Source organism: Aquarana catesbeiana, linkage group LG02, assembly GCF_042186555.1.
Source record: "Aquarana catesbeiana isolate 2022-GZ linkage group LG02, ASM4218655v1, whole genome shotgun sequence".
Taxonomy (NCBI): domain Eukaryota; kingdom Metazoa; phylum Chordata; class Amphibia; order Anura; family Ranidae; genus Aquarana; species Aquarana catesbeiana.
Genome location: NC_133325.1, coordinates 381,492,182 through 381,509,095, shown reverse-complemented (window position 1 = coordinate 381,509,095; position 16,914 = coordinate 381,492,182). Strand labels below are relative to the sequence as shown.

Genomic DNA, 16,914 nt, shown 5'->3' with positions numbered 1-16,914 from the left:
TATTTGGTTATCGTATATATAACAACATATGATCGTAGTTAAGTTTGGTTTGAGGGGTGGCGAGAGCTGCGCACTAGTACCATTAACACGCGAGCCTGAGCTGGTCAGTTTCCAAGCGCTCGGACGTGTATATTAAGATGGTAGCTGCGCTGTGTGGCCATGCCCTCTGATGAAAGCAATGACGAAACGCAAAAGGGTGTGACCCCGCAGCAACCCACGCCATCGGATTCCCTGCTAGTCTTACCCGGGAACACCGCCGTAGCGGTAAGAGGTATGTCAGGAGACAATGACCGCATAAGTAGATCTCATTTATGCTTTTAATACTTTGTTTAAATGTAAGTGTACACCTATAAGGAATTATTTTAATAAACAAACCTTCTGGTACTGGATTACGCTATGTGCGCCCTTGTTTTTTGCTCATGATGAGATGAGCAATAATCTAGATGAAGGTATGCAGTGATTGCTGATAACAGCCACCTAATATCCATTTACTAACCCAGCATTATCTGATGGAGACACACAGTGTTTGCTGACAACAGCTATTTAAAGACACGCTTATAAGCCAGTAATATCTGGTAAGTGAATTTCCTTTGGGGAAATGTTATACAAGCGGTGTGGTGAAAGTTGTTGGTCGGAACAATAATCTGCACGGATTTTTTTCTGCTGGTTCCTTGAGTGAACAATCTTTCATTCACATTGGGCTATTTTCACTGGCAAAGCGGACTGTGTATCATTCATAAGAATATTTTAGAGCTGTTTGTATGTGTCTACATGCAGTGAATCAGTATGGGCGTGGTTTTATAATTATCAATCAGCTGCTGCACATGCAGGGCTCTAATGAAAAAATTGTTAGGGTCTGAATCCTTTTAGACGTGATTTCCGTTTGGGAGTATCTCATCAAAAATGACATGTGTGTTGCAGGGGATACTCAAAATCTGACTTGTATAGAAGAGTGACGGCAGAAAAACGACCAAGTGGTCCATTGAGTCTAGTTGTTTTTTTTTATACATGTTTTGTATTTTTTTTTCGTTAACTTTTTTTTCGGAGTATAGATCTAGGTTTGTACCATACATGTTTGAAGCCACTTACTGTTGACCGACTCCCTACCTCTGCCGGAAGTCTATTCGATGCATCAACTACCCTTTCAGTAAAATAAAACTTTCTAAGATTAGTTTTGAACTTTCCTCCAATTAGTCTAAGGTTCTGTCCCTGTATCTTAGTGCAGACCTCTGGGAAAATTAGTAAGCCAATCACACAAGCAGGAAATGACATCTCTGGCGGGTGTTCTGTGCAACATCTGTGTACAGAACGCCTCCAGGCTGCCACATTGCATTGCATTTTACAGAAAACTACAGAGCTGTAGATTGAAAAGGAAATGTAATTTTTAATAACATTCGATTAGAATATGACTTGTGTCGCAATTGTATACGCTATATTATTATTTTTTTCTTTGTTCGTTTTTTTTTTCTATGAAAGTGGAGTTACCCTTAATGTTTCAACTGCTTGGTATATTCCTACTAATGCATGAGAAAACAAAAACCAAATCAGAAGTGGTATACCAAGCCAGAGAAAATTGCATAACTGAAGTCATTCTGAATCTGAATGAATAAAGATTTCCTTTCAATTTTTGCCACTAAGATACAACAGAAAGAAAATCTCTCCAAAGAAAAGGGGGTAACCCTCTTTAAGGGCTTGTTTACACTGCAAACTTTGTGTTCACTGCATTTCTGCACATACATTGACATGTACTTTCAGTGCTTTTACATGCATTTGTAGTGCGTTTTCAGTGCATTTGTAATGCATTTTTTGGAATTTTTTTTTCATTTATTAAAATTTTTAACTAAGTTGCATTTACATGCATTAGCACTTGCTCATGCATGTTTGTGATGTGTTGCCTCGTGTTCATTGAGGTGCATTTGAGCACATTTATGTGCTTTTGCAGTGTGGTCTGAAGCAGAAAAATGCAGCATGCTGTACCTTTTTTTTAAAAAAAACATGAAAGCAATGCAGTGGTGTAAACTAGGCTCATTGGAATACATTTTAATTGTATATACGGTGTGTTTTTATTGCATTTAAAAATGCACCTGGCTGCATTTGTTGTAAATGAGCCCTAAAATAGAGTCCTAGATAGTAATACAATCCAAACAGGCATTCTATTTCCAATTTCTTCCAAAACTAAACATTGTTTTAGGTAAAAAAAAAAAAGTTCTGGCTAAATTTACACTTCAGGTAGCAAGTGAAACTGGCCAGTGGGTTAATATTATTTAGAATAAGGTGTCCCTAGAATGTCACATTTCTAGTAGCAAGGGGATTTTAAAGAGATATTGTCAGGGGGTACAAACTGCTGCAGGTATGATGCGATATTCTGCTGCAAACTTGTGGGCAGGTCATGGTGACAGGGTGGTGGTCATGTCCTTCATATTTTCCTCCTCAATGGGTGCCAAGCAAGGGTCACATAAGAGGCCTACCCTGGGGTGGGTTCTTCTGGGCCAAGCTAGGTACTTTGTATAGGGTAACTTTCATACAAGTGGGGTACCTTTACTTGAGCCATGCTCACGACCCGGACAGATGTCTCGTTCCTTCATGTACACATGAAGGAACTCTAATAAACTCTCAATCCCAGTAGCGGTATTGGGTATCGCTGTGCACCTAGCATGGACTCCATGCGTGCACTTCACTTAATTCCTCCTCTTTCATACCGTGTACGGGTTGAGGGCTTTGTAAGTGCAGATCAGCTCCCGTTGCTTTGGGAGATGGATTGCGACCGAAGGAGTGCCTATCTCACTTGCCACATATACATTCTTAATGACAGGCTGCTAGAGAAACCTTTGTTACCCTTGGTATCCACTTGGAACTTCACACTGCATTAACTCTTGTACTTTTATCTTCACACCTCAATGTGCTTTAGTGACCCAAGCTGTAACTATATGTACCTATGTACCGGTTACTTGCATTGTACTTCTACAGTAACTTCAGACCAGGCAAAGGCAAAGTTTTACTTAAAGAATAGGTTAACAAAATAACAGAGACCATCGACAGTCCAATATAAAGTGCAAACATTTGCGCAAAAGTCCAACATTGGTTGAGTCCATGTCTGGAGCCTAGCTCTGGCTTTGGCTGAATACAGGCAATCCAGACTCCAGTAACGGCATCAGGAAGAACATCTGTGTGTGTGTGTGTGTGTGTGTGTGTGTGTGTGTGTGTAATCCCACCCCCCACCCCCCAGATCCAGGCCCCTGTCCCTTTTATATCATACAGGACTGGATGGTCAGACCCAAGAAAACCTGCCAAGAAAAACACAGAAATTACAATTAACCCCTAACTTCCAGTTGTGACAGCAGTACCCTCTACCTGCCTCCAAACTGCCATACCCTCCTGTCATACTTGAATGTCAGGCTTTTAGAATGGCAAAGTTCCCACATTTTCAGATAGTGTCAGAGCTTGCACTAAGCACCACCCCCCACGTATTCCTTTTTGTCTTATTACTAAGTTGGATATAATAGCTGGCCAACTGGCTTTGACAGTAAGATATGAGAGAGCTGCAAATGTGTGTACGCAACTCTAGCAGTTAGTCCCCCCCCAGAAACAGAATCTTCTTACATACTGGGTTGTTCTGGTGCTGTACACCTACAGTATGTCTTGATGATATACAGAAGGTAGATTGTGTCCACCAGTGTTAATTTCAACTATGAAAATATTTTCGTCTACAAAATTAATACTTTTTTAGACAACTAAAATACCACTAAAAACGAAAACAGTTAGGACAACTAAAATGCGACCAAAGCTAAAATGCCATTTTAGTCAAAAAACTATGACAAAAACTAAATCGAAATTTGACAAAAACTAAATCGAAATTTGACAAAAACTAAATCGAAATTTGACATAAAAATGAACAATGCACTACCACATGAAAAGGGTAGGGGGCATCTCCTAAGCTGTTGAAAGAACAAAAAATAATGAATAAAAAGGCTTTTTTCTTAATATTTAATGTTGGTTATATATTCAGGCAATTTTTTTGTTGTATATTTTAAAGTTGCACTTCTGTTTGTCAAAGAGTAATATTTTTGATTTTATTTATAAAGACGTTATATATCAGGGCTAAATCTCTGTCTGTAGTGCATGTTCAAACCTTAATACCATAAATAATAACATGTTATTAGATTTTTAGTCCAGGAGTATGTAATAAGTTTAGCAATCGCTAGAGAAATGCTTATATAATGCATTACAATTTAACTAAACCTATTTGATTTTAGTAAACTAAAATGTACTGGAGATTTTAGTTGACTAAAATACAACTATAATATAAAATGGCATTTTAGTCAAAAGGCTAGAAAAGGCTATGACTAAAACTAAATTGAAAGTTGATGTCAAAATTAACACTGGTGTTCACACATCATTCTATTGTATGTATTAGCCTCCTGGGCTTTAGTTGCTCTATATTGATGATGCAGAACACTGGATACCCTGTTGTTTTATCTTTTCATTCCATGTTGGTATTTATAACGCCTGATGAAGCGGAAGTATTTGACACTGAACCTGATATCATGTCATGCTTTTTTGTTCTGTTGCATACCACTAAATAAAGAATAAAAAAAAAAGAGAACTGAAAGTCATGGTCACAGAAATCAGATACCTGTGCAGTAAAGTACAACTTTAGTAGACTTTTTTGCTTGTTCGATGTCTCCAGCTCCTAAAGCCACTCCAACTCTAACATTGGCAGTTGTGCTAAAGCCCATAGGAAGCTGTGGAAAAAAATAAAATATGAATTAGAAATCTGGCCAAGACATTGCTACTGTAGCACTTACCCCCACAGGAGCCGCCTGCTATTATGGGTTACTTTGTTAACTGCTCTATCCCATCTAACACACCTGGTCATATAGCGTGAAGGCTGCATACACCCGTATAACTTAAGTATTAGTATACCACCACACTATATCAGCATACAGAGAATAGGCTGAAGACTACTTGATGGTAAATAAAATAAGTATACTATTTCAAAACACAATGCATAAACCAATAAATAGATCAGGGAATACGTTAGAATAACTGAAGTGAATGCTAGCCTTAGATATGGCAATTACCTTAGACTGCAATAATGCTAATCCAAGCTAACTTGGTATACAGGGCATTAAGAAAGAAAAAATATCAAATATAACCTGGAGAGCATTCCGTAATTATAACCCTAGTTGTGGATATGCATAAGTGCTCCTGAACGAAATACCCCAGAAAGGTGTTTGTGTAATACTTGGTGCCTAATTTGCAGTCTTAAGCCAGCTAATGTTGGGGCCTAAACTGCACAGTGGTGCACTGGTTACCATTCCTGCAGTGAAAGGCGGTTGAGCTGCTAAGCAGTGGTGCAGTAAGTACAGCCAAATCCACTCACCAGTCCTGGCATATAGTGAACCTTATCCTGGATACTTGTCCTCACAAACAGGTCCTCACAAGCAGGGCAGGTGGTAGACTATTTTGCACCCTAGGCAAAACCAGCTACTTGCACCCCCCTTAAATAAAAAATAAAGGCTGCAAATGCAGCCTGTGCAGGGATGCTTTCTCACCTCCTTGCCAACATTAGCTCCATGTAGAGACTGACCGGGGAGCTGGGAGGAAGTGATGTTGCATGCAGCAAGGCTTGCGTGGCACCTCATTGGCTAGATACCTCTTCTTCACAGATTGGCTTACATTTGCCGGGGCTGGCTTTGTCTCCAGCTAACATCATATAATCCTACAGCAGTATGCAGAACATCGGAACAGTGTGTGGGGAATAGGGTGGCCATCAAAAATGATGGCTGCCCTTACACAGCTTTAGGCCCAAGCTACCTGTGTCTGACCTCCTTACACCAGAGTTTTACATTTTCATTACGGTCCTCAAAGTCCCCCCTTTACATCAGGGTCCTCAAAGCCCCCCTTCCTTTCATTAGTGTCCCCAGAGTCATCTCCACCATTACATCAGGGTCCCAAGAAGTCTCCACTCCTTAAATCAGGGTCCAAAAGTTCCCCTTACATCAGGGTCCCCATAGTCCCCACTTACATCAGGGTCCCCCATAGCCCCTTTCCTTAAATCAGGGTCCCCAGAGTCCCCCCTACATCAGGGTCCCCCTCCTTAAATCAAGGACCCCAGAGTCCCCCCTTACATCAGAGTCCCCCTTTCATTAGGATTCTCAAAGTCACCCCCTTACATCAGAGTCCCCAGAACCCCCCTTACATCAGGGTTCCCAGAGTTCCCCCTCCTTAAATGAAGGTCCCCAGAGTTCACCCTTACATCAGAGACCCCACTTTCATTAGGGTCCCCAAAGTCTCCCCTTACATTAGGATCCCAAAGTCCCCCTTACATCAGGGTCCCCATAACCCCCACTTACATCAGGGTCCCCCATAGCCCCCTTCTATAAATCAGGGTCCCCTGACCCCCCCCTACATCAGGGTCCCCTCCTTAAATCAAGGACCCCAGAGTCCCCCCTTAAATCAGAGTCCCCCTTTCATTAGGATCCTCAAAGTCACCCCCTTATATCAGGGTCTTAGAGCCCCCCTTACATCAGGGTCTCCAGAGCTCCCTTACATCAGGGTCCCTAAAGCGACCTTACAGCGGGGTCCCTAAAGTCCCCTTACATTGGGGTCCCTAAAGTGGCCTTACATCAGGGTCCCCAAAAACCACTTACATCATGGTCCCAAGAGCCCATTTCCTTTCAATAGGGTCCCCAAAGTTAGAAGGGAAGAACAGAGTGGGGTAAGGAGAGTGGAGAGGTTTAAGAGAATATTTGGGAAAGTGGAAGGGGAGGAGGGAGTACTGTGAAGACCCCAGCTTACATCAGGATCTGTTCCCTTTCAGCAGTTGGCTACAGGACAGGTGGAAGCTGGAAGGCTGGGAACTGGGACCAGATAGGTTTGGAGGAGAAACGTCCTCCTCCTCTGGATGCTGGGGGCCTGGGGAGGTGGAAGCATGATTGGTTGCTAGGTTGCTAGGCCATGGGTAGCCTTAGCAACCAAACCCTAGCGATGAGAACAGCAGGCAGCGGTGAATGCTGTCAGCCGCCATACATTCAGGGACAGCTCTGATTGCTGCACAGCCTGCACTGTTGCTGAGTGGCACGACTGTGGCAGCAGGGACGCTGACTGGGTCTTTGGGCCAGACACTCTAAGGGAGGGGCTTGGGACCCAGTAACAACTGGTTGATTGGGGCCTGGGCCCCTTGGGATGCCCGGGCCCCTTACATGTGTATGGGCTGTCCGGCCCTGATGGGGAACATCAGCGGACTATGTGGTGAAGCCAGAAGTGTGTTAAGAAGTCAGCGGAGAGTAAGGAAACCAGCAGCCGTGGCTGTGCCCTAGGCAGCAGTGCGCTCTAGATGGCTGCCTAGTTTGCCTAGCGGTGTGGTAACACCGGCCCTGCTTACAAGGCTTAGTCTCTCAGTTCTGCATTGGATGCCAGTCAGATGCTGTTTTTTTCAGCATGCCCATTCGACAGAAGTCAGTTGTGAGATGGACAGCTGTGCACACAGGCTGAAAGTCGGTTCCTGGTGATTTTTGGCTCCTGTGTACAAGGCTTAAGTGTGTTCTGCTTCACACTCCCCCACACAGACACCATCTGGTTGTATCCTGTTCCTTTTGTAGGCTCTCCTGCAAATGGGTTAAACCCTATCAGGACTAGGGATGAGCTTCGAGTTCGAGTCGAACCCATGTCCGACTCGAACATCGCCTGTTCAACCGTTCGTCGAATTGCGAAAGTTATGGGCTGTTCGCGCCAAATTCGAGTGGCGCGTCATGGCCCATAATTCACTGCGGCATCGCAGTGCATTGCTGGCTGATGATTGGCTAAGCATGCACTATGACCCGCATGCTTGGCCAATCACAGCGCCGTCTGTACAGAGAGCCGTAATTGTCCAAATCCAGGGTGGCTTTGGCAATTATGGCTCAGGGGGTTTAGTACACGCCCCACACTATATAAGGCCGCCTGCATGGCGGCCTTGTGTAGTGTGTTGCAGCGGCGGAGAGAGATAGAAAGAGAGACAGTGTCATTTGATTTAAGTTAGAGTAGGCAGGCGAGTCAGTTAGCTGCACTTACAGTGTATTGTGTATATATATGCATCCCAGGTGTTGTATATATATATATATACACAGTTGCAATAAAAAGTATGTGAACCCTTTTGGAATGATATGCATTTTTGCACAAATTGGTCATAAAATGGAATCTGATCTTCATCTAAGTCACAACAATAGACAATCACAGTCTGCTTAAACTAATAACACACAAAGAATTAAATGTTACCATGTTTTTATTGAACACACCATGTAAATATTCACAGTGCAGGTAGAAAAAGTATGTGAGCCCCTAGACTAATGCGATCTCCAAGAGCTAATTGGAGTGAGGTGTCAGCCAACTGGAGTCCAATCAATGAGATGAGGTTGGAGGTGTTGGTTACAGCTGCCCTGCCCTATAAAAAACACACACCAGTTCTGGGTTTGCTTTTCACAAAAAGCATTGCTTGATGTAAATGATGCCTCCCACAAAAGAGCTCTCAGAAGACCTACGATTAAGAATTGTTGACTTGCATAAAGCTGGAAAAGGTTATAAAAGTATCTCCAAAAGCCTTGCTGTTCATCAGTCCACAGTAAGACAAATTGTCTATAAATGGAGAAAGTTCAGCACTGCTGCTACTCTCCTTAGGAGTGGGCATCATGTAAAGATGACTGCAAGAGCACAGCGCAGACTACTCAGTGAGGTGAAAAGAATCCTAGAGTGTCAGCTAAAGATTTACAAAAGTCTCTAGCATATGCTAACATCCCTGTTAGCGAATCTACGATACGTAAAACACTAAACAAGAATGGATTTCATGGGAGGATACCACAGAGAAAGCCACTGCTGTCCAAAAAAAACATTGCTGCACGTTTACAGTTTGCACAAGAGCACCTGGATGTTCCACAGCAGTACTGGCAAAATATTCTGTGGACACATGAAACCAAAGTTGAGTTGTTTGGAAGAAACACACAACACTATGTGTGGAGAAAAAGAGGCACAGCACACCAACATCCAAACCTCAAAACTGTGAAGTATGGTGCTGGGGGCATCATGGTTTGGGGCTGCTTTGCTGCATCAGGACCTGGACGGATTGCTATCATCAAAGGAAAAATGAATTCCCAAGTTTATCAAGACATTTTGCAGGAGAACTTAAGGCCATCTGTCCACCAGCTGAAGCTCAACAGAAGACAACAACCTAAAGCATAGAAGTAAATCAACAACAGAATGGCTTAAACAGAAGAAAATACGTCTTCTGGAGTGGCCCAGTCAGAGTCCTGACCTCAACCCGATTGAGATGCTGTGGCATGACCAGCGATTCACACCAGATATCCCAAGAATATTGCTGAATTGAAACAGTTCTGTAAAGAGGAATGGTCAAGAATTACTCCTGACCGTTGTGCACGTCTGATCTGCAACTACAGGAAACATTTGAAGTTATTGCTGCCAAAGGAGGTTCAACCAGTTAATAAATCCAAGGTTCACATACTTTTTCCACCTGCACTGTGAATGTTTACATGGGGTGTTCAATAAAAACATGGTAACATTTAATTCTTTGTGTGTTATTAGTTTAAGCAGACTGTGATTGTCTATTGCTGTGACTTAGATGAAGATCAGATCACAATTTATGACCAATTTGTGCAGAAATCCATATCATTCCAAAAGGGTTCACATACTTTTTATTGCAACTGTATATACACTGTATTCAGTTTAGCTAGAACCGTTCCTGTTATTCTCTTCCTACTGACAGGCAAGCAGGTATTTTTACAGTATTTACAGTATTTACAGTTAGTGTACTGTGTCCTTTGCACAATGTGCACCTAAAGCTACCTGAAGAAAATTGCTGGTGTTCTTCTGATCCTCTTAGTACCACAGGCAGCCAGCTGCAGTATTTACAGTTAGTGCACTGTGTCCTCTGCACAGTGTGCACCTAAAGCTACCTGGAGAAAATTGCTGGTGTTCTTCTGATCCTATTAGTACCACAGGCAGGCAGCTGCAGTATTTATAGTTAGTGTACTGTTGTCCTCTGCACAGTGTGCACCTAAAGCTACCTGAAGACAATTGTTGGTGTTCTGATCCTATTAATACCACAGGCAGGCAGCTGCAGTATTTACAGTTAGTGTACTGTGTCCTCTGCACAGTGTGCACCTAAAGCTACCTGAAGACAATTGCTGGTGTTCTGATCCTATTAATACCACAGACAGGCAACTGCAGTATTTACAGTTAATGTACTGTGTCCTCTACACAGTGTGAACCTAAAGCTACCTGAAGACAATTTCTGATGTTTTTCTGCTCCTATTAGTACCACAGGCAGGCAGCTGTAGTATTTATAGTTAGTGTACTGTGTCCTCTGCACAGTGTGCACCTAAAGCTACCTGAAGACAAATGCTGGTGTTCTTCTGATTCTATTAGTACCACAGGAAGGCAGCTGCAGTATTTACAGTTAGTGTACTGTGTCCTCTGCACAGTGTGCACCTAAAGCTACCTGAAGACAATTGCTAATGTTCTGATCCTATTAATACCACAGGCAGGCAGCTGGAGTATTTACAGTTAGTGTACTGTGTCCTCTGCACAGTGTGCACCTAAAGCTATCTGAAGACAATTCCTGGTGTTCTCATACTAATAAACTACAGGCAGGCAGTTGATTTTGCTAGCTGTAGTATAATCAGTATATATATATATATATATATATATATATATATATATATATATATATATATATATATACACATACACACACACATCTCAGCTTTGTGCAGCTACATCTCACTGCAGGCATTAGTATGTCTGGAAGGCCAACAAGGAGAGGCAGACAGTCACAAGCCAATAAAAGAGGGCAAGCAGGCTCTGTGTCTAGAGGCAACAGTGCTGGCCATGGAGACGGTGCATCCTCATCAGCACTTGGCCATGGGACATGCTTGTCCTTTTTTTCGGCAGCTGGCCGCATTGAGCCGCAACATGCTGAAGACTTGGTATAGTGGATGACCAAGCCATCCTCATCCTCATCCTCCTCATCCTCTCTCACCCAGGCTCAGGGTACTTTGTCTGGCAAAGCAGCTGCCAACGTGGCCTCTTCCATCGGCTCAATGGCATCAGTCACTCCTTCTCTAGCCCCAACATGTCCTCCTGAGGAGTTCCCCGAACTGTTTGACCACAGTGTTGGGTACATGCTCCCGGAGGTTGCCCAGGGTTTTGAAGGCTCCGATGATGGTACCCAGCTAGAGGAAGGCAGTAACGTGAGCCCAGAGACAGGGGGTGCCCAAGTAGGACAGCAATCTGGCAGTCGTGTTCCCCTAGCTGCAGCATACTGCCAGGTTTGCTCCAGTGATGAGAAGGGAGGGGATGATGAGGAAGTCACTGACTCCACATGCATGCCTGATAGGAGAGAGGAGGAGGAGGCACATCTCCAATGAGGCAGGATGCCCTCCAGGGGCCAGCTTAAGGGCAGCACACTGACTACACCACACTGCAGAGCTCCGCATGTGCAGGGCGTGTTATTCCAGAAGTTCTTTGGTGTGGGCCTTTTTTGAGACGAGTGCATCAGATCGCACCGCTGCTATTTGCAACATATGTCTCAAGCGTATCTCGCGTGGCCAAAACATCACCCGCTTGGGCACCACATGCTTCACCAGACATATATCGACCTGCCATGCAGTTGGTTGGCAAGCGTACCTAAAAGACCCACACCAAAGAACAAAGTGGACCTCTCCTTGCTCCTCATCAACTGGGATCCCCAACCCAACTATACCTTCAGTCATCTCTGAAACCTGCACTGAGAAGAATGAAGGTGTAGAATTAGGTGTGTCATAGCCAAGTACTTGCGGGCAATCTGCTATCAGTACACCAACGTCAGATTGTACCAGGCAAAGTTCTCTGCCCCAGCTGCTGCACCGCCGTAAGAAGTTCGCTCCCAGCCATCCACATGCCCAGCGGTTGAATGCTAGCTTGGCTAAATTGCTAGCACTTCAACTGCTGCCTTTTCATTTGGTAGATTCTACCCCCTTCCGCGAGTTTGTGGAATGTGCGGTTCCTCAGTGACAGGTTCCCAAATGCCACTTTTTCTCACGGAAGGCAATTCCGGGTCTCTACCGGCATGTGGAAGGCAATGTCTTGGCCTCGCTGGACAGGGCGGTCAGTGGTAAGGTGCATATTACCGCTGACTCATGGTCCAGCAGGCATGGACAGGGATGTAACCTATCTTTCAACGCGCACTGGGTGACTCTTCTGGCACCTGGGAAGGATGCAGGACAGGGTGCAGTAGTGTTGGAGGTTGTTCCGCCACCACGCCGCCAAAATTCTACTAGTGGTGATTATGCCACACCTCTCTCCTCCACCCCTCCTCTTCTTCTTCCTCCATGGCCTCTTCCTCTACTGATTTGTCCTCGGAACCAGCGGTGCTCCATAGGCGTTCAAGGGGCTACGCAAGCACGCAGGCAAAAAGATGCCATGCGGTGCTTGAGCTGGTGTGCTTAGGGGACAGGAGCCACACTGGGGCAGAGATTCTGTCAGCTCTGCAAGGACAGGTTCAGAGGTGGATGATGCCACGCCAGCTTAAGCCAGGTATGGTGGTTTGCGACAATAGCACCAACCTCCTCTCTGCCCTCCGACAGGAACAACTGACCCATGTGCCCTGTTTGGCTCACGTCCTTAACTTGGTGGTGCAGAAGTCCTTGGGCAGGTACCTGGGCTTACAGGATGTCCTGAGGCAGGCCAGGAAAGTCTGTGTGCATTCCCGCAGGTCATATAATGCCAGTGGTTGGCTGGCTGACCTCCAAAAGGAATTTAACCTGCCCAAGAACTGCCTAATCTGTGACATGCCCACCAGGTGGAACTCAACGTTGGCCATGCTGCAGTGGCTGCACACGCAGCAGAGGGCCATCAATGAGTACCTGTGCGACTATGGCACCAGGACAGGGTCAGGGGAGCTTGTTTTTTTTCCCCACGCCAGTGGGCTATGATCAGGGATGCATGCACTGTCCTGTCACCATTTGAGGAGGCCACGAGGATGGTGAGCAGTCAGTGCATGCATCAGTGACACTGTCCCTCTTGTCCACCTGTTAGAGCACACGCTGCTTGGAATAATGGACAGGGCACCTGAGGCAGAACAGAGGGAGGAAGAGGAGGACTTCCTTACATCTCAAGGCCCCCTTTATCCAGACAGTGTTCCTGCATGCCCACCGATCACACAGGAAGAGGAGGAGGAGGAGGAGGAGGAGGTGAAGGATTGTGTCAGCATGGGGTGGAGTCTAGCACTCAGCATCAGTAGCAGTCTTCAAGGGATTATTTACAGTCCAAAGAAACCCATGGATTTGTACGTGGCTGGGAGGAGGTAGCTGCGGATCATGTCGTCCTTAGTGACCCAGAGGACTCTGGACCACATGCCTCAGCAAACCTATGCTGCATGGCCTCCCTGATCCTGAAAAGCCTGCGAAAGGATCCTTGTATTTGTGGTATCAAGAGGAGGGATGGTTACTGGCTGGCAACCCTCCTTGACCCACGTTACAAGGGTAAGGTTGCGGACCTTATCTTGCCATTGTAGAGGGAGCAGAGGATGAAACATCTTCGGGAGGCCTTGCAGAAAGATTTGTGCAACCCGTTTCCAGAGCCTGGGAGGTTACAATTTCCTGGTCCTCCTGGACAACGTGTTGCTGAGGCTTCGGTCAGTCACAGAAGGAGCGGTGGAGAAGGTGGCCGTCTGACCGATGCGTTCAGACAATTTTTTAGTCCGCAGCCCCAAGGTATGATCGGTTCCAGCAACCATTGCCAGCGTCTGATTCACATGGTGCAGGAATACCTAGGGGCAAGATCAGACTTGGACACCTTTCCCACCGAAAATCCTCTGGGTTACTGGGTCTTGAGGATGGATCACTGGCCAGAGCTTGCACAGTATGCAATTGAGCTACTGGCCTGTCCTGCATACAGCGTTCTTTCGGAACGCACATTCAGTGCTGCTGGAGGCTTTGTAACCAGTTACAGGGTGCACCTGTCCACCAAATCGGTCGATCTGCTGACCTTCATAAAAATGAATCAGTCTTGGATCATCAGCTACCAAGCACCTGATGTAACCGAATAATTTTTTTTTTAATGTGAGATCCCTTCAAGACTGCCTATGCTGATGCTGAGTGACTATCCTGTTATGCTGAGTGACAATCCTCTTCCTCCTCAATTTTCATGCTGATAGCTTGTAAGAACATTTTTGGTTCTGGGCACCGCCACCAGTGGCTAAGGCCCAATTTTTCTGCCCCTTTTTAACAGGGACGTGTAATTATTATTATTATTATACCCGATTTATATAGCGCCAACAGTTTACGCAGCGCTTTACAACATTAGGGAGGACAGCACAAGTACAATACAATTCAATACAGGAGGAATCAGAGGGCCCTGCTCGTTAGAGCTTACAATCTAGGAGGGAGGGTCAAGTTATACAAAAGGGTAATAGCTGTGGGGGATGAGCTAATGGAGAAAATAGTGCAGTTGTTAGATGGAGGCAGGATAGGCTTCTCTGAAGAGGAAAGTTTTCAGGGATTGCCTAAATGTGGATAAATTTGGAGACAGTCTGTCAGATTGGGGTAGGGAATTCCAGAGGATGGGCGAGGCTCGGGAGAAGTCCTGGAGGCGGATATGTGAGGAGGTGATGAGGGAGATAGAGAGCAGGAGGTCCTGGGAGGAACGGAGAGGGCGATTAGGTTGGTATTTTGAGACTAGGCTAGTGATGTAGCTGGGGGCAGAGTTGTGGATGGCTTTGTAACTTATTGTTAGTATTTTGAATTTAATTCGTTGGGCGAGTGGCAGCCAATGGAGGGATTGGCAGAGGGGGGTAGCAGACACTGAGCGGTTTGTAAGGTGGATGAGTCTGGCAGCAGCATTCATGATGGACTGAAGGGGGGATAGTCTATTTAAAGGTAAGCCAATGAGGAGGGAGTTGCAGTAGTCGAGGCGAGAGATAACCAGGGAGTGAATCAGGAGCTTTGTGGTTTCGCTGGTTAGAAAGGGACGTAGTTTAGAGATGTTGCGGAGGTTGAGGTGGCAAGCTTTGGAAAGTGATTGGATGTGGGGCCGAAAGGAGAGTTCAGAATCCAGGATAACACCTAGTACCCTGACATGTGGGGACGGGTAGATGGTTGTGCCATTGCTCTTGACAGACAAGTCAGGGGAAGAGGTACGTGAGGGAGGAAATATTATAAGCTCGGTTTTGGACAAGTTGAGTTTGAGAAAGTGGTGTGACATCCATACAGATATGTCGGTTAGTAGGTTAGTGATGCGTGAGGAGACTGATGGAGTGAGTTGAGGGGTGGAGAGATAGATTTGTGTGTCGTCAGCGTAGAAATGATATTGAAAGCCGTGAGAGGCTATCAGCTGACCCAGGGAAGAGGTGTAGATTGAAAATAAAAGAGGTCCAAGAACAGAATCTTGGGGGACCCCGACAGAGAAGGGAAGAGGAGTGGAGGAAGTAGAATTTAAGTGACACTGAAGGTGCGTTGGGATAGGTAGGATGAGAGCCACTGAAGAGCACAGTCACAGAGACTGAGGGAGTAAAGTTTTTTGAGGAGGAGGGGGTGGTCAACCATGTCAAAGGCAGCTGAAAGATCCAGAAGTAGGAGTACAGAATAGTGTCCGTTGGTTTTTGCAGTTAGTAGGTCATTTGTGAGTTTTAAAAGAGCAGTTTCTGTGGAGTGTTGAGGGCGAAATCCAGATTGAAGGGGATCAAGAAGGTTGTTTTTAATGAGGTGGTCACTCAGTTGGTTGTAAATCAGGCGTTCAAGGAGTTTAGAGGAAAAGGGGAGCAAGGAGATAGGGCGTAGGTTGTTAAGATTGGTAGGGTCCAAGGACGGCTTTTTAAGTATGGGGGTGACCAGTGCATGTTTTAGAGCATTGGGGAAGACGCCATAGGTGAGGGAGAGATTGATGGTGTGGGTTAGAGAGTGTAGGATGGAGTCAGAGGGCGACCGTAGCATATGAGAGGGAATAGGGTCCAGGGGACAGGTGGTCAGGTGGGCGATAGAAAGGAGTTTAGCAGATTTGAATAGGGGGAGTGTCAGTTGTACCTGTTGACATGGGGTCTTAGCTGGGGGAGATACCTGTAGAGCGGAGATTTCATCACAGATTGTATCAATCTTGTTTTTGAAGTGATTAGCGATCTCCTGGGCAGTGAGTGAGTCAGTGGGTGGAGGCGGTGGAGGACAAAGTAGAGAGTTGAAGGTAAAGTAATTACAATTTTTGATGCAATACTTTGCAGCAGGGCTCATTCCTTGTGCTCCAACTATGGTATCTGTGAGGGGTTGATGTGCTGTGGCACCAGCACCAGTGCCCAAGGCCCAATTTTTCAGCCCCTGTTTAACAGGGGCATGTAATTACAATTTTTGATGCAATACTTTGCAGCAGGGCTCGTTCCTGCTCTCCAACTATAGTATCTGTGAGGGGTTGCAGTGTTGTGGCAGCAGTGGCTAAGGCCCAATTTTTTTGCCCCTGTTCTAGAGGGACATGTAATTACAATTCTTGATCTAATATTTCACAGCAGGGCCCATTCCTGCGCCCATAAAGAGTAACTGTGAGGGCTTACAGTGTTGTGGCAACACCACCACCACCACCAAAGGCCAAATTTTTCTGCCCCTGTTCAACAGGTGCATGTAATTACAATTCTTGATATAATATTTCACAGCAAGGCCCGTTCCAGCGCCCACCAAGACTAACTGTGAGGACTTACAGTGTTGTGGCACCAGCACCACCACCACCACCTCCTCAGCATTCAGACTTTATAAAGAATGCAACAAGAAATGTAAGGGTGCAATTAGGACGGCAAAGATAGAACATGAAAGACACATAGTGGAGGAGAGCAAAAAAAAATCCCAAGAAATTCTTTAAGTATGTAAACAGTAAAAAAGGGAGGACAGACCATATTGGCCCCAT

General features: G+C 45.4%; 1 protein-coding gene across 1 annotated transcript in view; it reads right to left on the bottom strand.

The window, feature by feature from the left end:
- Positions 1-16,914, bottom strand: part of LOC141128076 (multidrug and toxin extrusion protein 2-like) — a 270,507-nt gene that overhangs the window by 36,070 nt on the left and 217,523 nt on the right. The window contains exon 11 of the mRNA XM_073615141.1: positions 4,634-4,742. Within this exon, the coding sequence (XP_073471242.1) occupies positions 4,634-4,742 (109 nt within the window). The remainder of the gene's footprint in view (positions 1-4,633; positions 4,743-16,914) is intronic.